General features: G+C 37.7%; 1 protein-coding gene and 1 long non-coding RNA gene across 2 annotated transcripts; one reads left to right on the top strand and one right to left on the bottom strand.

Annotated features, from left to right (window-relative positions):
* Positions 1-3512: 3512 nt before the first annotated feature.
* Positions 3513-4652, bottom strand: LOC135783299 (uncharacterized). The gene is made up of 5 exons (XR_010545602.2): positions 4585-4652; positions 4432-4488; positions 4222-4282; positions 4009-4070; positions 3513-3846 (listed from the first exon to the last, which is right to left on the bottom strand). It is a non-coding gene; the product is annotated as an uncharacterized lncRNA (long non-coding RNA).
* A 13585-nt stretch (positions 4653-18237) lies between these two features.
* Positions 18238-22385, top strand: fzd7b (frizzled class receptor 7b). Its single transcript, XM_065260221.2, has 2 exons — positions 18238-18561; positions 18827-22385. The coding sequence occupies exon 2, from the start codon at positions 18834-18836 to the stop codon at positions 20505-20507; it is 1674 nt and encodes a 557-aa protein (XP_065116293.2). The 5' UTR covers positions 18238-18561; positions 18827-18833; the 3' UTR covers positions 20508-22385.
* Positions 22386-27593: the final 5208 nt, after the last annotated feature.

Below are 27593 nucleotides of genomic sequence, written 5' to 3'. Positions count from 1 at the left end.
TGAAATGAAAAGTTCAGATGGTCTCTCTCTATATATGTATTTTCCTGAGCTTTACTCGCTCTGATGTGGTCTTGTTAACTGTCTTTAGACATTTCTGCACTGCCAGCAAGAGTTTTATATGGGTTTGTGATATTAGTTAATGTTAAAGCGCAAGGTCACGCTGCCGCCATTAGGAAAGGCTGAAACCTTTTTACTAATGTTGGTAAAGCGCTGACAAATATTAAATTGCAAGGGCTTGTATAAACACGCATGGAGGCCAAAAACATCATATAAACCAGCACACCAATAAAAACACTTATAAAGAATACACAGGCCAACTCACTTCTGCTTTTAGGAAATGGTTCAAAGATGCTATATAGTACTGTGCAAAAGTCTTAGTCCCCCTTGCCAGAATTAGATTTGTTGTTTCTCATTCTCTTTAATAGAATACATCCAGAAAATACAGGAAATGTGTATATAGTATTCAAAACTGTAACAGCGACCGCCTACTATTGGCTTCAAAAAAGCTCTTCACAAACCGTATGTTTTCATTTGTTTCCAATTGAAGTGCAACGCTTTTGAAAAATGGCAGCAGCTAGGGGTTTTTTTTTCAAGCTCAGCGCTGAAAATTTTTCAACTTTGCGTTTAACACTCATCTCGTCACTTGGCTATCCAATCACAGTGGAGGAGGGGCGGGACAAATATCACAACAACCAACCGGCGCATCGTTCAACAACTGTTGCCTTTCAGCCTTGACATATTTCACAATACAGCACAGCCTCTCATACCTTATTCCTACATATACATGTACGTTTTAACTCTGTTATACAGTATTTGTTGTAACCAATCAGTTACTAGATTTTCTACCATAGAGACAGAGCGCAGCGCGTCATAACCTGAAAACCATGCCCACCAGGGGGAAAACAATCCAACTGTCTCCATTGACTTTGTATTGCGAGAGGCTGCCTCCTTGTCATTTCTGGCTTATAACAAAAAACAGAATAATGCCTAAACGCTGCTGTGTGACAATACAGGGCTCCAGACAAACTTTTTTCACTAGGAGCACAGTGGCCACCAACTGAAAATTTTAGGGGCGCAACCAGAAAATTTAGGTGCACACACCGTAAATCAACATTCTAACCAAATATTCACATTTCTACTAATTTCCCCTTTATTACTAATAAATACTTTAATGATAGATGCAGAAAGTACAATGTGCTTTTTCAAATTCAGTATCACATAACAAAAAAAGGTCAAATTTACTGGTCGCACATGTGAGACTGGATGTAAAATTCAGTGGCACACTCTGAAATTTTGATGGCAAAATGCCACCATTTGGTGGCAGTCTGGAGCCCTGCAATATGTACAGCTAACAAGCCAAAAAACCCAGAAATAAGTTTTTGTAAGCTGTCGAGCCGTAAAACTCAGTCTTTAAGGAGAAAAAGTGGATCGCCGACTACGTTTCCCCCTAATGGACGCAGTTCTACTAATATGAGTACCATGAAAAGTTGCCTGTTTCCACTTTTGTGTCTTTAAACGCTCGTTTTTTGGGGTCGACAGCTTATAAAAACGTATTTACAGATTAAACTAAAAAACAGAATAAAACCTAAAAGCTGCTGTGTAACAAGGTGTACAGCTAACAAGCCAAAAAAAAAACAGAAATAAGTTTTTATAAGCTGTCGACCTTAAAAAAACGAGCGTTTAAAGACACAAAAGTGGAAACTTTTCAATGTTGGATTGTTTTCCCCCCGGTGGGCGTGGTTTTCAAATTTGCATAACTGCGCTCTGTCTCTATACATTGGTTAAACTCCACCTACAATTGACAGATTGCACATTTGGATCAGATCGTCCTGAACCCATTCCAGTGAAAAGCTTTAGTGGTTTGTTAAAACAAATTTGTAACTCATCAACAAATCTGTTAACAAGAATGAAGTAAGGATTTTTGTAATCTGTAAACTATTGGCATGACACTAGCTGAGAGCCGATATGTTTTGTGACAGGCCAATTTATTTACATCATGGTCGAAATTTGCTATGAAGTTTGGATTAACGTAGCCTTAAGTTATGATTTTTAACTGTCTCTGTGTTTCTGTCGGGCAATAAAAAAAAAAGATCTTTTTGACATTTTTTGAACCAATCCAACAAAGATGACATTCAGACATCCCCAGGTGAAAAGTGCACTAAAATACACTTTTCTTTAAAGGGGACATTTCACAAGACTTTGTTAAGATGTAAAATAAATCTTTGGTGTCCCCAGCTCAAAATACCACATAGATAATTTATTATAGCATGTTAAAATCGACACTTTCTAGGTGTGAGCAAAAATGTGCCGGGTTTAGGTGTGCTCTTTTAAATGCAAATGAGCTGATCTCTACACTAAATAGCTGTGCCGTGGTTGGATAGTGCAGATTAAGGGGCTGTATTATCCCCTTCTGACATCACAAGGGGGGCCAAATTTCAATGAACAATTTTTCCACATACTTGCAGAAAAGGGTTTATCAAAACAAAGTTACTGGGTTGATCTTGTTCACATTTTCTAGGTTGATAGAAGCACTGGGGACCCAATTATACACTGTTAACGATTTCCCTGTATTTTTACAGTACGGTACTGGCAGCACGGTTGCCAGTAAGTTACTGTATTTTGGTTCTACAGTACTGTACTGTAATCCAGTTTTACAGTACACAAACTAGTACCGTATAGTTACAAAACAGTACTGTACTGTAATTTTACAATAATAGCCTATTTTTACAGTAATTTACTGTAATGTCTATATTGACCCATAAATACTATTTATTACTTATTACAGTTAATACAATAATGTATTATAGCTAGATATTTAGGTTTAAATCTATAGTTATTAATATAGTAAAAAAATGCTATCCTTGACATGACATTATGAATTAAAAGGCAATCCAAGCAATGTTTATATCAAAAATTTTATTAAAAAAACATGTAATTGAAACAATCATTTAAAACAAGATAAACAATAATAAACAAGTAAAATAAAATAAAATATTATAAAGTATAAACAAGTTTGGAGGCCCCTGCTGTAATATATTTAACTCTGGCAAATAGAACACTGTTCCATAGTTTGAAGTTTTCAGTTTAAAGCGTAACTAAACCCCTGGTCAGAGCCTGACTCCACCCACTGCAATATTTGAAAAATGCAAGAAAAGTGGGCAGATCCCAATGGAGATAGAGGGGACGAACTAAGTGTGTGGTGAGATCGTAACAAGGGCGTGGTGAGCTTGAACCTGCTTACGTCACGAGTCATTTCTTGGACCCAACATCCAATAGGAAAATTCAACTGCAGTAGCCACCGTTCAACCTGAAGAGGGCAGCACTCAGACGTTTTTACACCATATATTGTAGTATTGAAACACTTTATATCCAAATGTCAAAAAACTTACTAAAATCAATGAACAGCACTAATAAAGCATCATTCTTACAGACCATTAACTAAAAAAAGTTGGTTTGGGGTTTAGTTACTCTTTAAAGTCCATCATCGACTAAAAGGTAACATTTCACTGTGGTAAAAAGAACACTGTTCCATAGTTTGAAGTTTTAAGTCCATCACCAACTAAAAGGTAACATTTAACTGTGGTAAAAAGAACACTGGCCCATAGTTTTAAATATTCTATTTGAATTTTATTGAACACTAAAAATAAATGCATTAAACTGTGGCAGACTGACACTGGCCTTTAGTTTGAAGTCGCCCATTCAAACTCTATCAGGGACTGCATGAAGCTGTTCACATGGGGGTTAATGGCCACAGCTTTTCTCTGCACCAAGTTCCTTGTCTTTTTGCTTGCTCCTTGTGTGGATGTGCACTTTTTCCCATCTTTGGGATTAATTCTGTCCAGAAACCTGTTAGAAATATCACAAACTTTAAGTCAACAAATATAAGATAGAAAAAGATTCTTAAAAAACACCTAAACTCAGCCCTGAATTTACCCCTATTCTGAAACCTTTTGCTTTTATTCTAATGTTCCACACCTAATTACATTAAAATACAGAAGATTCACTTACCTCTGAACAAACTCTTTCCTCAATGGACAGCATCCACATGGATCATGTCATGATTGAATGTCCTGAACAAAAAGTACAATTGTTACTGATTTGGATACAATATTTTATTCTGTGTGGGTGTGTGTGGTCGTGTGACAGTGTTGCGTGTGGGAATTGTGAATGAGTGTATACATGGGTATTTAAAGAAACTGTAGTGGTAAAGTGTAAACTTACCGAACAATGTGCTTGGTGTGTGTCTGGTGTCACCCGTGTGCCTCCACATCTGCCTTAACTCCTGAAAAGTGCAAGGACACTCATGTAAACTACAAATAAAAAGTGATCAGCCACATTCCTGTGTACTTTTACATGTGACGTAAAAGCATTTAATATTGCAGTCGAAAAAATACATGACTAGTAACGTGTAACTGTACATCCTGTACTTGCCTGGTTCCTTTAAAGATGATCCATCTTACTCAATCCAGCTTACAAGCAATGGTAAGACTGTAAAAAATACAAATGTTACAAAATCTGTTAGCCATAGAAATAAGTAGACTTTTTTACAGTCTATGGTTATATATAAATGTGGTCAATACTTACAGAAAACATATAAACCACAGAGCAAAGTGGAGCAAACTGTAACGTTAGAGCTGTAAAAAAAAGATATGATGCTACTGGCTGACATTTTGAAAGCATTCTGTTTAATATGATGCATACCAGTGGAATAAGATTTTCAGAAAAGTAACTAAATAAGTCAAATGTAACTTTTGTCAGAATTGGGTTTTTATTAAATTATTATTCTAACATCTTGTCTACAGAAAATCTCTGAAAATATATTTAGTGAGGAAATAGCGATTTATAGTGACAAGGTAACAAGCCTGCCTCTTTAATGTTTCACCCGGACAGGCGGCGGTGTAACACACTATTTCACGCAAAGTTTTTTTTTACAAAGTTGCTCACTTTAAGGATTAACATGATCGCCGCAATTTGAGCAATCCTGTTGATGCCAGTGTCCTACACGATGTTATAATGGACTATTTTACATCCAGAGATGAAGGATCAGATGACAGACGAGAAGAAGGTACCTGTCATGCTATTACGTAAATGCGGAGCCCATCCTCCTTTTGTGCATTGATTTGAGGTGTTTTGGAAACTTATATTGCATGTAATACATCTGAAGTGGTGGAAATAATATGCCGTACAAAATGTATCGGACAACTTATTGGGCGTGTAAAACGCTTTAAAGAAAATATGCTTTGGTTTTGCTAATATACCGTAATGATAACAATAAGCGCGCAGCAATCATCTGATAATAAGATGAGCCCAGGTCTGAACGATATTTGGCCGCAGTTACAACTGCAATGCATATATCCAGTTAAATATGAGGTTTCTTGGTTTCACTTCTGTTGAGGAGTTGATTACTACGGTCTGTGTTGAATATTAAGTTTACGGCGTGTCGAGTCCTGTCTGTTTATGTTGATATTCTTATATCCAACTTTTCATATTTGAAAAAGACGCAAATACAGATTAATGTGAATATGAATATGAAACTGTGCTTTTTCACGTGCACAGCTAACGTTAATCTACGAGTCAGCCTTGCCAAACAGTCGAACTTAATACTTCTCTCTACCGCTAACTGAACAGATAAAACACCGAGATAAACGACCATATGCTGGGACCGCAAGACCGCGCTGGCGGGTGGTCTTTGTCCATTTTGTTAAAAATAGTTTCATTGTTACCACACTTTCAACAAATATAAACTCACCAAAACCGTCATAATTTAGTTAAAACAACCCTATATTCATTAATAAAGGTGTAAAGCGAGTTAAAGCAGCGGTAGGCATCTGTGTAATGTTAGCTTACTTTCTGAGGGAGATTAAAACTTTGTTGGCGACCATTTTCTCTCTCATTGCACGTTTAAAACAATATGACAAACTATTGACAAAATTCTTCTACTAAAAATTTAGTTTTCATGAAACAGAAAATATACCAAACTCACCGAGCTGAAAGAAATCAATCGTCCTCCTTTTTCAGCTGCAGCCAGGAGTTGTGCTCTCTCTCCCTCTGTGTGATTTGACTCGTGCGCACTTTCTCTGATTATTGCAAGTACACCTGGCACATTACAGCAATGGCTACAGCAAGGTTACATCAAGACCAAAATATACTGTAAAATTTTCCCGCTCAAACAAATTTACCCAGAATGCACTATGAACTGCAGTACTTTACTGTAATGTACACATACAGTATAGTACTGTGGATTTTTACAGTACAGTGCTGCTAAATCTACAGCGACATCTAACAGTGTAGCACTTAAACATGGAAAACATCTGATTTTGAAGGATCACTTGACAGAAGATTTTTTTTTTAATATACAAAAAAATAAGTCTTTAGTCAACATCTGTGTACTCAAATGTAACATTTATTTCAATAAAGTAAAGTTTTTACTGGTATTTAGTATACTTTTTTAAGTGCCCCGAAGTAGTATACTATTAATTAATATATTTGTAGTGTATGAAACTTTTATTTAGTACAAGAAATAACAATGTACTTGCTAGTTTTAAAGGTACAGTATGGTTTTTAGCAGCATCTAGCGGTGAGATTTCGAATTGCAAACAACCTCAATTTCGAAACGCAAAGAGACGCTACGGTCCCTGCTACAGGACATGCCATCGTCTGAGACAACGTAGGGACAAAACATGCTCTGTTGAGCAGTTTGTCCGTTTAGGGCTACTGTAGAAACATGACGGCGACTTTCATGTAAGAAGACCCGAGGTGTATGTAGATAAAAACGGCTCATTCTAAGGTAATAAAAACAATACAGTACATTATGTAATGTCTTTATACACCACTGATTATATAGTTATGTATATTAAATTGCATTTCTGTTAAGAGATCATTCTAAAAGTTACACACTGCACCCTTAAATATATTTTAGTACATTCAAGTATACTTCATTTTTACCTGGGTGTAAGATTCTGCAGACATAAGAAAGTAAATCATTATCCAAGCAAGGTTTCTTTTTTGTGACAAAAATTTATCATTGCCATGTTACTGTGGTTACAATAAAAAATACCAAGATAAATAAATATACTGTAGTTTAAAAGCCATAAAGCTCTAAATAATAGACAAGTGTAGCTTTTAAACAGCTTTTTATAAATTCAACACTAGGGGTTATGATGAAAAACATCTGCTCAACCTTACAATAAGTGTGTATGTAAATACACAAGTGTGCAATTTCAGCCAGTCAGTTCAAGTCTATTCCTGCAGAAAAACTCATCCCTGGAGAACTGAGAACAAAAGACAAAACTGAATCTGTCCTCTGTCTCCAGCATTTAGGCATCTCATCCGATATCCTGATGAGTTGAGAACGCACAAGGACATTCCATTTAAAACGTTTATCTGTCATCACTCGACTCCGCCCACTGAAAGATACTTTTAGCCTGAATAACAAGTCAACTTCAGCGTTTCATCTAACACCCTGAGATCTCAACTGAGCTTCTTAACACGCTCTCCATTTAACAATGACTTAAAGGATACATTTCACAAGACATTTTTAAGATGTAACATAAATCTTTGGTGTCTCCAGAGTACGTATGTGAAGCTTCAGCTCAAAATACTGTATAGATAATTTATTATAGCATGTTAAAATTACCACTTTGTAGTTGTGCCATTTTTGGGTGTTTCCTTTTAAATGCAAATAAGCTGATCTCTGCACTAAATTGCAGTGTCGTGGTTGTATAGGGCAGATTAAGGGGCGGTATTATCCCTCTCTGACATCACAAGGGGAGCCAAATTTCAATTACCTATTTTTTCACATGCTTGCAGAGAATGGTTTACCAAACTAAGTTACTGGGTTGATCTTTTTCACATTTTCTAGGTTGATAGAATCACTGGGGACCCAATTATATCACTAAAACATGAAAAAAACTGTAATTTTCATGATATGTCCCCTTTAACAAACTAAAGTAAAAAAATAAACAAAGGTTTGAGGAACGGTTAGGTACGTTTGATCAAGGTGCAAAGAATGACTTGAGTCACAAAATTTTCTCTAAAACCCCACAGCACACTTCATGGGGTCTTTACAGTATGTGTGTGAATGCATGCACAGATTCCAGAAAATGATTGGCAGGGTGAACAAACCAAAATTCAAACGATCCCGGACACATTTTCAGGGTAAAAAGGGCCTAAAATTTGGTCTGTCTAGGTTTGTGGAATAGATGAATCTGTTAAAGATTAAAACACATAAAGGAATAATTCACCCCAATGTGAAAATTCAATTGGTACAATGTGTATCTATAAAAACATGCACTTTAAAAAAATTCTTGTTGCACCAAGTTATTTTAGTTTAAATAACTTGAATGTACATTTCATTTCTACTTTCTTGACCAACAAGGAGTTGCTATAAAAACAAAGTTAAATCAGTTTAAGTTAACTCAACTTTATTTTTATAATTTATAGCAACTCCTCATAAGTCAAAAAAGTTGAAATGAATTGTAATTTTAAATTGACTAAACTTAAAAATTTAAGTGCAATAAGGAATATTTACAGTGTGCACATCAATGTGGTAAATTCAAATATGACGGCAAGTCGATAACATCAAATCTTATTGGTTCTTGCATGTCTTGTGACTAGTCATGAGAAATGCAAGACACCCAATGAGATTTAATGTTTTTTTTCTCACAAACTTATTGTTTTATTTATTAAAGGGGACATACCATAAAAACTTTTATTATGTTTAAGGGCTATAATTGATTCCCCAGTACTTTTATCAACCTAGAAAATGTGATTAAGATCAACCAAATAACTTAGTTTTGGTAAACCATTCTCCACAAGCAAGTGAAAAAATAGGTCATTGAAATTTTGCTCCCCTGGTAAAGTCAGAAGGGGATAATACCGCCCCTTAATCTGCACTATCCAACCACGACACTGCCATTTAGTGCAGAGATCAGGGCCCGGTTCCCTGATAACGCTCACTCTTAGCGCGCTAAGAAGACTCAAAAAGATATATCTTACCAAAGTTATTTATGTTCCTAAGTGTGTTCCGCGAAGTGTCCCTTAGGAAGCTTCTTAACACGCTGCCTCTAAGTTCGACGTAACAATAGCGCTGTCCCAAGTGAAGGTGCTGAATTATTTGCGATCGATCGCTCAGGGATCGATTTTCCACTTCACGCCAAGCTGCATTACCCCGTTAAGAAAGACAACACGTTATATGCAAATGGAACATTACTCAAATTATTCCAGTAACATTTATTTTAACATACACGTACAATATAGACTATTAATTAAATTATCAAATTGTCAGTAATACAGGTAGACAAACAGGGTATCCCTCGCTAATCATCCACCCGCCTTATCCCGTTGTGCCACATGTGCCGCCTCTTGACATGGGTTTAACGACTTTTAAAAATTATGTAATACACTTTTATACTAATGGTAAGGTACTATACAATCAGAAATGGCTTTAATGGCTACTGAGATGTATGTGTGCATTTATGTAATGTATCTTTATTGTTCTTAATGGTAAGTCAATTATTTTTACAGTATGAATCATATGATATGTATAATTTATATTTATTATGTATGCAAACATAACTTTTTAAAACAAACAGTATAATGTAATAATATGTTAAAAGACATACCCTAATATAAAACTGTCAAATTTATGAAATATTTAATAAATTGTATTATAGAATACATGATATTATTGCTTTTAAGTATAACCAATTAAAATCTTAAATCTTTCTAAATAAATTATAAATGTAATGTGGTGAAAACGCCATAAACATAGAGGGAACAGACTTCGATGGGAAACAAACTTCGACACAACACCTGCGCCGTTTTTGATTTATTAGTTCTGATACCAAATAAAGTCAACTGCATAAATAGTCCTGCAAACATATTTCATTATAAGTTTTAAAATGTCCATAACATAAAATCATTGTTTGTCAACATACCATAGTTTGACTTGTACTGCGCTGTGCTGATTTCTAAAGACTGCTGCACAGTGGCGGTGATAACGTTTTGCGTTTATATATTTATATATATACGTTTATATACGTTTATATATATTCCTTTAACCCCCATGCATGCAAATATCAGATTTTTCATTTTGGTGCCTAAAGAGTAGAAAAATATACATGCTACATGACAGCATGGCTACTAAATGACACATGCACTTAAACATGGGAGCAATCTGTCAAGCCTTTGTGTTACCCTTTCACACAGAGAATAAACACGAGAAAGGCATGTGGCCTGTTGGGTAACGTTTCAAGGTTGCAGTAGCATTTGTTTGGCAGAATATGTAGTCGAGGATGGCGACTGTGAAGTGTGAGAGGGGTTTGGAGTGCTGTGCGTGTGTGGTCTGGAGCCCTCGCAGCTTTTGTGGCTCTGTCTCTCTCTGTTTATTCATGGCTTCTCAAACACATGCAAGAGACAGCTGTTATACCCAACCTCAGCGCAGGCCTCACAGGCCTGGGTCTGGATTTACACACATCGCCCAGATAGGTGTCACTGAATGTGGAGTGAAGTGTAACTGTTTGTGGGTGGGTCGGGGAGGCGTGAGGAGTTGGAAATAAACTTGGTGATATTCAGTTTGGGAATCAAACCCGTCACCTTAGTGTCGCCCGTTCAACTAGTTAAGCTACAGGAACTTTCGAATCTCCATTTGTCCTTGAATCAAAAATTATTGTAGCTCAAATAGGCGTTAGCAGCTTAAAAAGTCATGGGTTCGATCCACAGGGGACACACATACATATGAAATGTATACTTTGAAAAGTCGCTCTGGATTAAAGTGTCTGCAAAAAATGTTATTTCCTAGTTTTCTCCCTGGCTCTTGTTCCATATGGAATATTTTCCTCACCCTCCTCCACAACTCTACTTTTTCATTCCTGTCTTCCTCTCCTCCCTGCTCCATGTGAGGTTGAGTCTTTAAACAATGGGTTTCCCTGCCTGCTCATTTAATCTGCATATCACTCTTCCATTGACCATTATCAACAAAATAGCCACCCATACTTAGCATGCAAATTATGGAGTTATTTGGAGAAAGAGAGAGAAAGAGCGAGTCCCAGCGGGTGGTCTACCGGAGGAGTTTGGGTTTCCTTTTAACATAATGGGATGGATTTTAAATGGGGGAAGGGGCGTATTGTCTTTTGGCAGCTCATTGAAACCCTTCAGGTTTTGGGTTTGTTGATAAGATACAGATACCTGTGAAATCGTATCAGTGCTCGTCTCCAGATGCTAGCAATTGTCCGAGCTGCACAACAACCTCTGGAAACAATTTAGAGCTTTAACTGACATGCTTAAAAAGTTGGAAACGTCATAACATTTCAATATGTTTGTCAAGCTCAGACTATGGACTTCAGTTAGGGATTGCTGTAGAAAATGTTTTGTCACACTGTCAGAAAAAACAAGCTGTCACTGGGCAGTTGCCTCAGCTAGAGGTCTTCACAGGTCCACTTAGATCCGAAAACCCAGGGTTCGACCCGAGACCCAAGCGCCTTCGGTTCTAAAAGTTTCAGGTGTGCTGCGGACACATGTCCGGTACAATATTAGCGGAATTGGGTCTTTGGTAATTTAAAATGAATGTATTTTTGTCCAAACAGATCGAGAAGACCCCAATTGTCTTGTGGGTGTGTATTGAGTTTTTTTCCAACGTCTCCTCTGTTTGCCAAAAGTGCTTTCGACAACGTGTGGCCTAAGACGACGACATCATCTTCCTTAAAAGATTTATCCACATTGGGTTTGGGTAAATTATTTGGGGGGTACAATTCTTTGGACCTGAGAAGAACTTTATGGGGCTTTTCCATCGCATAGTACCCCATGGTTTAGTTTGGGTCAGGTCGGGTAATAGGCGTGTGGGAGGGATTATAGGCATGTCGTAATATTTGCGCTGCCTACTGCTGTGACATCATACAAGTGAGAGTGTTGTTGTACATTCCCATACATTCATTTATTTCTCAGTCCGCCACAAAATAAAAATTGACCACCACAAATGTTTGCACATCGCGTTTATCACTACCTCTGTCTCACATGACAGTTTCTGTACAAACACCCCTGGCGTACGTCGACTGTTCCAAACTGCAAGTCTGAAAAAAATGTTATGGTGTCATGATTCACAACCTGTGGATGTTTTTCATCTCTAAAATGGAGTTTGGGAACTTACAACAAAGCACAGATGACAACAGGTTTACAGCGCAAGCTAGCATGAAGGTAAAGCTAAGCTAATCTTTTACATTATAGCGATGACGCTGGTAGTGGCATTTCTCTCAGACCAATCGGGTACTACGAACTGAACCCAGTGGAAAAGCTCCCAAAAGTAAGCTGACCCAAACCAAACCGTGGGGTACTATGCAATGGAGAGGCGCCACTAGTCTGAGCCTCAGACGTCATGCCCATGGACCACGGACCTACAGATTACTTTTCTGGAAAACTTTAGCAAATTTAGAAGTTGTCCTCTTAATGATTGAATTATACAGGACTTCCGGGAAATGTGTGTGTACCATGATCTTTAACGGTTCGCCTGGAAACAACACAAAGCCGTTTCATCGCAGAAGAAAGCTTTCATGTTTAACGTTACTTTGGTGACAATATGCTGCAATAAAAATGCTGCATGCTCAAAAGTATGCAAGGTATTTTAACCTGTTTGCTATTGTTGTTATAAACTTTAGAGACGTTTGTGAATGATGGCTGCACACCGGTCTGCACCGGTAAAAATGACGCGCACAGAGCGAAAAGTAAATGGTTGCTTTACCTATCAGTCATATGGTCTATTGGGCGGTTCTTGGCCATTCAAAACTGGCAAAGTTCCCAGACCTTCTGTGCGAGACTACTGGGGCAAAGGTCCTAATATTTACCACTTAGGTACAGATATGTATACATTTGGTTCCAATATTTGACTTTGAGGTACTAATAAGAACTCTTTAGGTGCCACCCCAGTGACAGCTAAGAACCATTTTTTGTTTGAAATTTTTTTTTTGGAAATTATCATTATTTTCCAATTCCAATACTGCTATCCCTGACTACCTTTACATATTTGGCAGATGCTTTTATCCAAAGCAGCTTGGACAGTGCATTTAAGATGTACATTTTCTTATCAGTTTGTGAGTTCCCTTGGATTCGAACCCATGACCTTGCTCCACCAGTTGAACTACAGTAATAACACTAACAGTTTTAAATCTTTCCACGTGTTGCTTTGCCAGCAATGCAATACTGTCCAGTCCTTCAATTTTTTCTCTCACTCACCCATCAAGAATGACCCTGTATACTTAAACATACTATCATTTACATCACATGCAAGTAGGGCAGCTCACGAGGGACCCGGACATCTAATGTGCTGGAGTTAGTAGGCAGAATTCCTCTGCTATATTAAGATCACAGACGCAGGGGTCGGAGAAAAGACACAGGGGTCCAAACTTCACCGTGACTGCTGGTATCCCGGTTATAAAGGGCCAAATAATAAATTTCAAATAGAGATGGGTTAGTGTAAGCTAAGATAGACACATGTCTGTCTCCTGGTTTTCGTCAGTTGTACACACGGGTTGGCATATGTCAGCGTGGAGAGAGATGGAGAAAGAAAAAGTGTAAAAAAAATTTTATGGAAACTTGTAGCAGTTGCTACAGTAACTCGGTGCCAAGGCAAAAACTGGGAAAACTTATGCAACTGGTGTATGCCAAGCAATTTAGCATGGCTTAACCCACATATAAATATGAAAAAATAACAAAACATCACATGTACAATGGAAAAAGTCTATACTGTCTAATCCGCCAGGGCGAAACGATACAGTCGCCCCAAAGCCAGACTCTAAATCCATACAGTCCATTGTGCAACCGCATGTGATGCAGTGTTAGATTGTGTCTCAGCACTTAAATAAACCGTGGACAGATTCAGGCCAACTGGAGCAGCCCTCTTTCCTGCATTCCTTCTTGCTCGACTCTCAGACAGATTTTGAACACAACCACTCCTTTAAAATCAACCTTCCATGAGATTGGTCAGCGGAGAGCCGTTGATGAAGTGTTTCTGCGAGAAGGGGCTACGGCGTAAATGAACTTTTGCCTCATTTGGAAATGGAGGTAATTACAGTTTGAGACCAGACCAAGACAAATGTATACAGCACCGTATACATAGTCATAATTTTACATGATGTCTTTTGCCCAAAATGGAGCTACTTTCGAACTTGTGCACACACACCGAGAGAGAGAGAGAGAGAGAGAGAGAGAGAGAGAAAGAGAGAGGAAATGAATTAAGGGGCTTAACAATGCAGCAAAACACCCTAGAAACAGCTGCACATTATGAAACACCTATTAACATTCTTCAGTTCAATGAGCGAGTGTCTTAGAGAAACAGAGAGAGAGAGAGAGAAAGAGACTGAGCTATTACTTTATTTATTTTCACCCATGTTAGTTTATTCACAGGTTGCTAAGATATCTGTACACAGAAGAATGAAAAGTGAGATTATAGAGGATTAAGTGCAGGAAATTAATAAGAATAATTGAAAATACATTCTTATTATGGTGACCATGTGATGATTTAATCTTAACTGATTTTGAGATGTTTCCATGACTTCATAAAAGGGAGCGAAAATAAGCACCATTGTGTGAAAGTCATTTTGTTTATCGGTAAAGAAGGAAGCTCATAGTTAAGACTTACAACCAAACTAACTGTAAGCAATACTGACATGAATGATACAATTTGTGTGTTTTATTGAAACGTGTGCCCAGTCTTGACATAATTGGAAGACAAAACATTACGCATTTGGTAGACGGTTTTATCCAAAGCGACTTACAGTGTTTTACAACTACTGTAAATCAATATAAAGTTGGTTCAACTTTAAAAAAGTAAGTTACCTGGGTGTTTTACCTGGTTTTACAGTGAAAGTTTTCGTTCAAACCTATGACCTTTTGCGCTGGTAAAGCCATGCAAAACTGCTGAAATATGCCATAAACATGAAGAAGTCATCTTAAGGGACCAGAACAACATGAAAGTCTCACGGAAAGTTGTGTTATAGACGGTTTCATCGACACACGTGCAGTGTTGCGATACGCGTCTGGTTCAAACTTTTTATTAATGCTCTGACTAGTTGCTAAACTGAACTCTTGAACAAATATCTCATCGAAAATAGGGATGCTAAACAATTAATCGCGATAGAATAAAAGTTTTTGTTTACATTACATATGTGTGTAAACTGTGTATAATAAATATGTATATATATATATATATATATATATATATATAAATATGAACACATTCATGTATAATTTTAAGAAAAAAACTGTATAAATTAAGTATTTATATTTATATATAATATAAATTATACATAAATATACAAATGTATATACACATGTTAACATTTCTAAAACATATACATGCATGTGTGTACATTTATTTATACAAAGTTATTATACACAGTTCACACACATATTTGATGTAAACAAATATGTGTATTCTGCTAACGATTAATCACGATTAATCCCTAATCGAAAATAACAAATGTTTTGGTTTCCTAGGTAATCTAGATGTTGTTTATTTTGCTTGTTATATAAACTACTTTAAAAGAACTTTGTTGTTATTTATTCTTAGCAGAGTTTAGCGGAAGTTACGTGTTGACCACAAAAGCTGAAAACTGAAACCGTCTTGTCACAAAATTTTTTATTAATTTATTCATGTCCATGGCACAAAATGCAGCTTTATTCGTGCCTTGAGCATGAAAGTCTTTTTCGTGAAGATTTTCTATAAATAATTTTTTGTATCTGTGGTTTTTCGTGTCATTTCATGTATTGTTTTCTCTCTTTTTTCCTATTTTTAAATAATTGTCACTTGAGGGTTAGATTTGGGTTAGGATGTACTTTTATGTATTTCTACATGTTTTTCTTCCGCTTTTAAAACTATTCTTGCCTGGAGTTGGGGTTAGAGTTGGGGGTTGGGTTAGGATGTCTAAAAATTTAACAGAAAGCGACCAACCCCAAGCGACAATGGTAAGAAAATAGGAAAAAAACTATGAGAAAACAATACTTAAAATGACACAAAAAAGAAAGTCGTGCCATGGACACAAAATTTGTGCGAGTGACACGAAAAAGATATCCGTGCATGAAAAAAATCTGAATTTCGTGCCATGGACACAAATAAATGATTCAAATTTTTCGTGATTATAACACGACTTTCCGTGAGATCAGTCTGGACCAGAATCCTAGAAACTTTTTGACTTGGTAAGTAACCATCTAGCTATTGCCCCAGGAACCACTACTAACACCCTAGAAACTGCATAACAACACCTGGGCTAGCTTTGCATTTGCAAGGTACGTTAAACCTAGTTTCAATTTAACAGTTCTCGCATTAATTCAATTCCATTAGTTGTTGTTTTATGTTAAACACATGTGAATTGCAGTGAAACTTTGCATGTCACCTTAACGTCTCACAGCACACCAAATGCTTCTTTTGGCACCAAGGAAGCCACAATGCGGTGTCAGGAATGACAAATCATTGTCAGATTGTGTTTGAGAGTAATGAGGAAGACGACAAAGGAATAGATAAACATTGTAATTAAAAAGCATGAATTGTCAAATTAATCTGTAAATGTAATTTCTTTGTCTCCCAACCAGAAAAATAACATATTGCCTTATATGGAAGAAAATTGTGTTAGCAGCGCAAATGTTTGTCTAAAAGTCTAAAGTGTATGGGTCAAAAAAGGACGTGCTTGAAATAATGCTTTCTGAAACCATCTTTCAATACTTTCCCGAAACTTACACAATAAAAGTTTATCGCTGTATGTAATTGATGTGTTCATTCTGATCTTTCATCATCAGAGGCGTTTCTGGCTGTATTAAATGTTGCCGCTCAAATACCACAAAGGTTTATCAATGACTCTCAGCCCAAACATCAATAGAAATATGGCTATTAAAACACAGACTCTGTCATTGAGATTCAACTCCTGGCTCAGGATTTCTCATAAACAGATTTCTCATTTATCATAAACAGACACATGCTCAGGCTTTCTGCCCATTTTCAGGTTACAAATCATTGAACTTCACTTTTCACATGTTGAATGTAATTTCATATTTGTTTGAGAGCAATATTTCAGTCCGGCTCCCACCTCATTACCAAATGGTTTTATGATGTATGTGGCAGAAATCACATTAAACTGAGGAGTCACAATAAATCCATTAGCTTTACAATACAAACATCTTTTTCTAAAGTTCTCGCTATAGTATCCCAACTATGTCCTATACTCAAATATGACTACTTTTTGGAGGGGTGAATATCAAGAACATGTCTGTGTAATATTTACCCCAAAAGGTCAAAAATATTATATTATATATACTATATGAATTGTTAAACCGTGTCATTTTTTTAAGAGGCTTCTTAAATTTTCAATTTAGGATGAATTTTAAAGAGTATAGAAGGAGTTCATATTTAATCTGGGCTCTTATTGGCTGCTTTTTCTTCAATATTCAGTGTAAGTCATCTATTTCAAAAATATTATTTTAAAATAAAATTTAAGTTTTCTAATAACAAAATTAATCTGTTTGGCATGGGTATATTTTTGTCTACAAAAATAATTTTAGGCATTTAACCATACACCTTCAGCTTAAATGATTTTTAAGATCATTATATATATATATATATATATATATATATATATATATATAAACCTAATTTAGGAATGCTATTAGGATGGTTTGCATGAAAAAAACATAGTGTCATGACTATACTGCAAAAAAATGTCATGCCTATGTGAAACATAAATGTCATTGTGTAAAGGGAAAATTATAATTTAAGGCATTTACATCATTATATGAACAAATCATTGCATTACAGTATAATTTTGTATTGCGTGGATAAAATGTGATGATAATCACTTTACAAAAAATAATGTGAATTAAAAAAATTCACTTATTTACGGTATGAGTATTTGGGTGTAAAAAACTGACATGGAAATAATGTCACAATGCAAAACATTTTAATGCCAAAAAGCTTCGTTTTTTATGCAAAAGCTATATTTTTATTTAGTTTTATGAGATCTGGTGACATCACTATTAACAGTAAACACAAATGTCAGTAAACAAGAATATCTAAATATTTAACACATAAATATTCTTCAATTTTTTATATATTCGTGCAATTTTTAAAGGCGGCATTTAGTAGACACTACAGTCCCGCCCCTTTATTCCTTCCAATCCAGTAAGGAACGGTGAGCTAAGAAAAACAGATCTTTCTATTGGTCTGGATGCGACGGGTTTCAAGGCGCCCCGCGGAGATGCACTCGTGGTCCATGAATGAAGGGCTGCTTGAAACCGTCTCATGATTACTGTGGCAATGTGGAGTATCAACTTCACACAGATCGAGCAGGAGACGCAACAGGAGTGGAAGAGAAACTTTTTTACATTGTGTTTTACCAAAGAGGAGTTTGCGAATTGTTTTGATGAAATATGCGGAGGAGTCTGGAAAACCGGGTCATGAATACCTGAATGCGAGACTATAAACTGTTGGAAGAGTTTGGGATTCGCCTCGTACGAGTCATTGGACGCGTGCGCGAACTCAAGGGATATCAAACTCCTGCACGAGCCCGATTTTCGCAGAATAAAGTAAGTTTACGTTTTTTAACATTTCTTGGAAAGGTTTATTATGCGTAATCGAGTTTGAATTGGACGAAGTAACGTCTAACCAAAAAGTTTATAAAAGCTGTAACTTTTATAAGTGTAACTTCAGCCAAGCTCGTGCATGTTCGACTACGACTAACGTTAAATTGTTATTTTGACTTTGGAATGGGATAACTTTGAATTTTTTTGTTTGCTCTATATAACATTTCTTTGTTGTAAACTTTTCCAAAAACTCTTGTGTGTCTTTCAGGCGATCAATGATGGCGGTGCGGGGAGTCGCTCCGTGCGTTCGGGAGGCGCGCTGCGCGTTCACCACGCTTTTGTTGCTCGTGTTGTGTTCCGCCCAGTATCACGGAGAAAAGGGCATCTCCGTACCCGAACACGGCTTTTGCCAACCCATATCTATTCCACTGTGCACGGACATTCAGTACAACCAAACCATCATGCCAAATCTCCTGGGGCACACCAACCAGGAGGACGCTGGACTGGAGGTGCACCAGTTTTACCCGCTGGTAAAAGTCCAGTGTTCTCAAGATTTGAAGTTCTTCCTCTGTTCGATGTACGCACCGGTGTGTACGGTTCTGGAACAGGCCATACCGCCCTGTCGGTCGCTGTGTGAACGTGCGAGGCAAGGATGTGAGGCTCTCATGAACAAATTCGGTTTCCAGTGGCCGGAGCGCCTTCACTGTGAGAACTTTCCAGTGCACGGAGGTGGAGAAATCTGCGTGGGACAGAACAAATCAGACCCCGACGTCCCCACCACAGACCCCGCGCCATATATACCGCACCCCTTTACGCCACGCATGAATGCGGAACGCCCGAGTCAGGCGTTCGCCTGTCCTCTTCAACTTTCAGTTCCTTCCTACCTCAATTATCAGTTTTTGGGTGCGAAAAACTGCGGGGCCCCCTGTGAGCACAAGCAGCCACATGGGCTTATGTACTTTAAGGAGGAAGAGGTCCGATTCGGTCGGCTCTGGGTAGGAATCTGGGCCATCCTGTGCTGTGTGAGTACCCTGTTCACGGTTCTCACGTACCTTGTCGATATGCGCCGGTTCAGTTACCCGGAACGCCCAATCATCTTTCTCTCCGGGTGTTACTTCATGGTGGCGCTGGCTTACGCGACTGGCTTTCTCCTGGAGGATAAGGTGGTCTGTATTGATAAGTTCAGGGATGATGCGTACAAGACTGTGGCCCAGGGAACGAAAAAAGAAGGCTGCACGATTCTCTTCATGATTTTGTATTTTTTTGGCATGGCCAGTTCAATTTGGTGGGTCATCCTGTCTCTCACCTGGTTCCTCTCTGCTGGAATGAAATGGGGGCATGAGGCTATCGAAGCCAATTCCCAATATTTCCACCTGGCTGCCTGGGCCGTCCCCGCCATTAAAACCATCACCATCCTCGCTTTGGGACAGGTGGACGGGGACCTTCTGACCGGCGTGTGCTACGTTGGCATCTACAACGTAGACGCACTGCGTGGATTTGTTCTCGCCCCCCTTTTTGTTTACCTCTTCATCGGAACGTCTTTCCTTCTGGCTGGATTTGTCTCTCTGTTCCGAATCCGTACCATCATGAAGCACGACGGCACCAAGACGGAAAAACTGGAGAAGCTCATGGTGCGCATCGGGGTTTTCAGCGTCCTCTACACCGTTCCGGCCACCATCGTCATCGCCTGTTACTTCTACGAGCAGGCGTTTCGTGAGCAGTGGGAAAAAACCTGGCACATGCAGACCTGCAAGCGCTTCGCGGTTCCGTGCCCGCCCAACAACTTTGCGCCCATGACGCCTGATTTCACTGTGTTTATGATCAAGTACCTCATGACAATGATCGTAGGAATCACATCAGGATTTTGGATCTGGTCTGGAAAAACGCTACAGTCCTGGCGCAGGTTTTACAAGCGTCTGGGTAACAATCAAGGGGAGACAACGGTGTAAACCAGACTTTATAGACTGCATTTGAAAAAACACAGGTCACTATCGGAAGGAGCTGCAGTTAGGTCACGTGCAACACTACATCATGCTGATGGTTAAAGACACTTTGTGTGAGCCCAGCGTGATGCTTTTCCCATTTCAAGTAATGTGTTATGATAAAATGAAATGTGCCAAGACACTTATAACATGAAAAGCACAACTCCAAAGAATATGCATTTTTCGAATGGACTACATTTTTAAAAGATGTTTTTAAAGCCTTATGCCTTGTTAAGAGCTAATTATGTTATGTAAATGATGATTTAATACCCGTTTCATATGCATGTGGGATCTATATGGCTGAGTTTTGTTATCAAGAGGTTTTCACATCCCACAGCGGCCAAAAATGTCTGCAATGTAGTCTTGTGCCTTGCAGTACCTGTCAATTTCCATTGTTGAATGTCTGTCTTGTTTTCTACCACATTTTTTGGCAATTTTCCTCATAAATTACATATTTTAGTATATCTCGGTACAGATGGCCATTTATTTAGATTTAAGTAGTTAAATTGAATGTCCTTGAATGGTCACAAGTTGCTTATTCATCCACGTTTTTATATGAACTCGTGTCTCATGAAGTAATTTAACACTCCGGTACGTATAGTGGTCGACGGGATTATAAATGTTTAGAAGAGAAGTACGTGGTACCAGATTTCATTTTTTTTGTAAATATCACAATACTGTCAAAAGATGTATGATGTATTTAAGCAGATAAATTGCAGGATTATGGCCTTTTCCACAGTTTCACTTAATAAAGTGATTAGATTTTTTAAAAGCTGTTTCGATTGGCCTGCTTTTATTTATACAAATGGTGTCCTGTGTAGTTTCACACAGACAGACGTCAACATTCTTTCCACCAAACAGTTGTTAGCAAGTAATCAAAGCCGATAGCGGAATAATTTACTACATACCGTCAGGAAAAAGTTTAAACTGGGGCAGTACCGTTACAAAAAGTACATCTTTGCACCTGGAGAGTTCACATTACTGTACCTAAATGATACATATTGGGACTTTTTAAAAGCGTACCGTCCCATTGACAAGCTAAGAAAACAAATGGGTAATAATGAGAGAGTAAACATTGCTGCAACAAAAAGAAGAAACAAAGTGATCCTTCGTGCTTTAAAATAACAGGATATAATCAAAGATGGTGTGAGGTTTGCCACCCTGCCTCTGGGACAGCAGGAAGTCCTAAGATGTACCAAAACATAAGATCCCTTCCTCTCCGGATGAAACTGGATCTTGTTTCATTCTTTAGGTGAGGGGAAACGCCCCATCCCTTGGCCCCTTCTGTTTTTCAGGGGGTTGTTTTTCTGTTCGGGCATTCGGAGGGTGGTGTTTTTAGGGGGTGGTGTCACACTATCCGTACACGCTGAAGGAGGAATCTAGGCTATTTGTATTTGAAATGCCACATGTTGAAATACTGTGTTTGAAGGATTTTCCAATGCGACAAAAATACCCCTGCAAAGCCGATCCGTGTTTTAAAACGCTAACAATGTTCACGGCTTAAAAATGGATATGGAGCGTACATGAAATTTTCCTGTGTAAGGTGATCTTTTTGTGCAGGTATGTGTGTGTGTTATTGGATGTGTTTGCACAAGTGCCTCTGGGGATGTGAAGTGTAAATTTCACAGCATGTGCAGCCAAGACTTGTCCATCAATCGGATAGACGGTTGGGTTTATGGAATTTTTTACAACAGTGTAAACCATCCGCGCACACACATTATAAGTAGGTTTACTGCGGTATATGGGTCATTCTTAGAAATCTGCTATTTGTATGTTGTTTTTTCTTGATTTATTACCTGTATACTTAACAGAATACGGAAGAAAGTCATGTTATTTATTGTTTTAACTAACATTTTATGTGGGATTTATTTATCACACTTAAAATAAATCTGCAATCTGTATTTGGGCTAAAGTTATTGAGTAGGCATATATAAAAAATAATTGTTAAAATCTGTTGCAACAGTACGCTTATAATAATGATCTGTAATTTGAGCTTTCATGTACGATTTCACTGGAAATGTCGGTTTAACCCATGTTAAAGGAACACTGCACTTTTTTGAAAATGCATTTTCCAGCTCCCCTAGAGTTAAACATTTGAATTTTACCGTTTTGGAATCCATTCAGCCGATCTCCGGGTCTGGCGGTACCACTTTTAGCATAGCTTAGCATAATCCATTGAATCTGATAAGACCATTTAGCATCGCACTCAAAAATAACCAAAGAGTTTTGATATTTTTCCTATTCAAAATGTCACTTTTCTGTAGTTACATCGTGTACTAAGACCAATGTAAAATAAAGAGTGTATTTAGACTGTCAGCCTTGGTACACAATGTAACTAGTTTTAAATAGGAGAGATCATTTTAAATAGGAAAAATATCAAAATTGAGCATGATGATAAATGGTCTAATCAGATTCAATGGTTTATGCTAAGCTATGCTAAAAGTGGTACTGCCAGACCCGGCGATCGGCTGAATGGATTCCAAAACGGTAAAAATCAAATGTTTAATTCTAGGGGAGCTGGAAATTTAGCACATTTTCAAAAAAAAGTGGAGTGTCCCTTTAAGATAAGTAAGCTGCAATTTTACGTTTCAAACCGAGATGGCGGGTTAAGGTCGAAGTATAGTCAAATGTATACATGTACGTGAAGGTCCGCATACAGTGAGTATGCCAAAATTAGATGTCATCATCAAAAGAGTGTGTGCGCACTGTATGCCCACCGCCAGGTTTTTGAAACCTTGTGTACATTCTGTACGCGTAGGTCGTGCATGCATCTAAAGGAGAATGTAGTATGGAAGCGCAGGAGCTGCATGGCATTTTTTTGCAGTACGCATGTGTCGAATGTTTGTGTACAAATAAAACCTATGAACTAAGTTTGTGTACACTTTAAAAAACAATATACTCCAGGCTTTAGAGACATATGTTACATGTTTTATTGTGTGATGTATAACAAGCTACCCACTATATATGTACTCAAAAGTCTTACAAAGGTCTATAAATTCCAAACCCACTGCAGTTAGGGAGGATAAATACTATTATGATGTTGTGCTCTATACCCACATAATGTAAAAATTGACCATTGAAAATATTAATGTTTGCTAATATGAATATTGGGGGGTTACATCCCCCTAGGGTGGTGCCCATGGTCTTTGGCAGTGATACTGTAGGCCTGAGGTGGAAAACGTATTTTAAAAAATTTACAGTAACTATGAAATGAAACAAAATAAAACTAGGTAACTCAAAAGAAACTAGCTCGCGCAAATACCATGAATTCTGAGGAAAAGACTATAATTGCAAAAGTCATTTTTAAGGACTGAATACAGAAGCATTTGACTGTCCATGAACTACTGAACTATTAAAGGTCCACTGAGTAGACTTTTAGCGGCATCTAGCAGTGAGACTGTGAATTGCAACCAGCGGCTCAGTCCACAGCTCACCCCTCTCTTTCGAAACGCATAGAGAAGCTACTGTAGCCCCCACAGGACAAACACATGATCGTCTGAGACAATGGCGGCGTGAAATGGCAAATTCACAAAATGTACGAACTTTGCCAGCTCTGTACCTGCACTAGTTAACAAAAGAAACCACGGATCTTCTGAAAATGGCCACACCCTCACAATTTACGATTTATGGTCACCCACAGTTAAAATGTATCCGTGATGAGATTTTTTGTGGAACTTTGTTACCCATTGTGTGTCCCAGATGTCTTGCATGTTTTCCCAGGTAACTGCACACACCCTTTAACAATTACTTTAGTCCCATTAGAGATACAATTACCTGAATTTGTATTGATACCCAGCTCACAAACAAAGCTATAACCTTTGTTTTTCATGCTGTTAACATTGTTTACTTGTGTAAAGAGCTGTCTCAGCAGGTCTCCAATGGTGTAGGTATCTGATATCTATCTCATTGACAGTAATTTAAAAAGGAAGTCGACGGTGAGGTTGCCCAGGGAAACATTCCTTTCTGATATATTAAATTTCCCCAATGGTTCCCACACTACAGATCCAGGCAAAAAATATTCAAGTGAGCTTTCTCCTATTCTCTCTATAGAACAGGGATAATATTTTTTAGCATTTTATTTGACCCCAAGGCCCAGATATAGCGTTAGTCAAATTTTAAGACCATCTTCTACCCTCTCTTTGACCCTATTAATTAAACAGGCCATTATTTTGCTATGCCAGTCAGTTTTTCAAAGTATTAAATATTAGGATATAAGTTAGGATTTTGGTGCAATACAATTGCTAGTTTAACTATACAGCATAAGTTTACAAAATATGGTACCATAGTTTTTGTAGTAAAACTATAGTAATACAACAGAAAATCAGCCTGAGCCTGCCAAGAAACATGGTGACTTTGTTTTACTTTTTAAAGAATGAGTCCATTTTCTTAAAAGAAATCCAGATAATTTACTCACCACCATGTCATCCAAAATGTTGATGTCTTTCTATGTTCAGTCGAGAACAAATTATGTATTTTGAGAGAAAAGATTCCAAGATTTTTCTCATTTTAATGGACCCCAACACTTAACAGTTTTAATGCAGTTTAAGACTGCAGTTTCAAAGGACTCTAAACCATCCCAAACGAGGCATAAGGGTCTTATCTAGCGAAACGATTGTCATTTTTGGCAAGAAAAATTAAAAATATGTTCTTTTAAACCACAACTTCTCGTCTTCCTCCGTTCGCGTGACACGCCAATGCGAAGTCAGATAATTGCATAATGACATAGAAAGGTCACGTGTTAAATATATGAAATGCACATTTGCGGACAATTTTAAACAATAAACTGACACAAAGATATTAATTGTTATCATTCGACACACAACAACGTCGGAACGGTCCTCTTTCTCCACACTTGTAAACACTGGGGCGTAGTTTCGCCTACGTCATGCATGACCTCTTGACGTAATGACGTAGTACGTGGGGTCGCGCTGGCGCATCACAGGACCGGAGGAAGACAAGAATTTGTGGTTTAAAAGTGCATATTTTTTATTGCCAAAAATGACAATCGTTTCACTAGATAAGATCCTTATGCCTCGTTTGGGATCGTTTAGAGTCCTTTGAAACAGCAATTTTAAACTGCATTAAAACGGTTAAGTGTTGGGGTCCATTAAAGTCCATTAAAATTAGAAAAATCCTGGAATGTTTTTCACAAAAAACATAATTTTCTTTTCGACTGAACAAAGAAAGACATCAACATTTTGGATAACATGGTGGTGAGTAAATAATGCTTTAATATATTAAAACTATGGTTTATTTCCTAACAGTGATAATTGAATGGCTGACAATGGATATGAAATGAGAGTTGTTTAACTTTGCCAAATATGCTCAGATTGTAATGTTTTTATGTTTTTTCAGAACTATACAGAAAATTACACATCTGGTTCACATTTGTATGTATATCCAGTGATACGCACAAGGGTTGAAATACAAGAAAGTTTTGTGTGTTGGTTAGAGCTGCTACAAGGAACGGCATGTTATCTACAGTACAGTAAAGTATTGATTTGAAATCAATTTAAATTTGTCATGGACATAGCATGCGGCACCAAAAACGTCTTGTGGCCGTATAATCAAAAAGTTTGCCCACCCCTGCTTTAGGACTTATAAGTAAATGCACTCTTGCATATGAAGCCAATAACAGCACTGACCCCTAAATGCATGTCTGCAATCTGCCCTCTAAACGGTCCTGTTTTTTTCAATCATGGTCAGGTCAAATATGGACAAACTCAACAGCTGGGTTAAAATTATAGGTCATTCATATCTGCCCCATCCATGGGTTGAACCCCCCTGCGTTTTTCAAACTATGTATATATGGGTACAGATATGAGCTCATAGGTGATCCGCACCCATCCCCCTTAAAAGCACAGACTTCAACCCCTCCTCCACTCCTTACAAGGCCTCATCTGGTAGTGGTTAGGACGTTTGGAGGTGCAGTATTCCAGCCAGGCACAGAAATCGGATCGTCCCATTGGGGTTGGGCTATAGCAGAGGCCCCTACTGCACAAAAACCTCGTCCCTTACAACCAGCATACATATATTACACACATTAATAATCTGCATTATGTCTGAATGCTGTACTGGGACACAATCCCTAGTGTGATATCTGTACACACGTTTTGACTAAAAACGCTACACATAAACCACAAACAGCCTATGAACTCTTTGATCTGAGAAAAATCACTTTTTTAAACACAGGCGTGTTTAAAAAAGATCCCTAAGGGGTACATATGGCTCATATAGCGTAGCATAGACAATAACAAAGTTTTCCTTTTCTTTCCGAGAACCCGAGTCATACCTTTCTTATTTGCGTCTCCCTTTAATCCATCTGCTGTTTTTCCGAATCTATGTTTTATTCCCAGACCCCCTACTCAAGATACACATATACAAAACCCACTCTCTCTTTTCCACTCTACCTTAATATTGAAGCCTTTCCTGGAATCAGACACTTAAAATAAACAATCTTTCTATATAGCACAGTAAGGTCCTTCTCTCACCGCATTTGAAATTCACCAAAACGAGTTTCTTAACATTGTATCTTTCAATGTAGCATAGGAAACGTTAAATCAGAGGGAATATTGTTCAGTTTGGACATATTGTTAGTCCTTTTTATCATCTTAAAGTGATCGTTCACCCAAAAATGACATTTCTGTCCAAAACCTGTATGATTTTCTTTATTCATTTGAACACAAAACAAGATATTTTATAAATTATGGTAAGCACACAGTTGACTATTAACTTCTATAGTAGGAAAAACAAATACTATGGACGTTTTTGAGTAAAGAAACTCATACAGGTTAAAATATCATGAAGGTGAGTAAAGTGAGACAGAATTTTCATTTTTAGGTGAACTATCCCTTTAAACAAAGTGGAAGGTGAATCATTATCCACAATGTTAAGTAGTTACATTCACGTCTAGGTTAGGATCTGGCACATGATGTCATCAGCCTGTAGATGAATATAATCCCATAATTGCACTGATTCTTAGGAGAATGATGTTGCTATAAAGCAATGCTCTCAAACCTTTCGGCATATGCCCCGGTTGTATAGGGTCCATCC

Source organism: Paramisgurnus dabryanus, chromosome 7 (assembly GCF_030506205.2).
Source record: "Paramisgurnus dabryanus chromosome 7, PD_genome_1.1, whole genome shotgun sequence".
Classification (NCBI taxonomy): domain Eukaryota; kingdom Metazoa; phylum Chordata; class Actinopteri; order Cypriniformes; family Cobitidae; genus Paramisgurnus; species Paramisgurnus dabryanus.
This window is presented reverse-complemented; position numbering and strand designations above follow the sequence as displayed.

Bases quoted from the DNA above. Each gene is read 5' to 3' on its own strand.
- fzd7b (XM_065260221.2), top strand. From the start codon at position 18,834: ATGATGGCGGTGCGGGGAGTCGCTCCGTGCGTTCGGGAGGCGCGCTGC.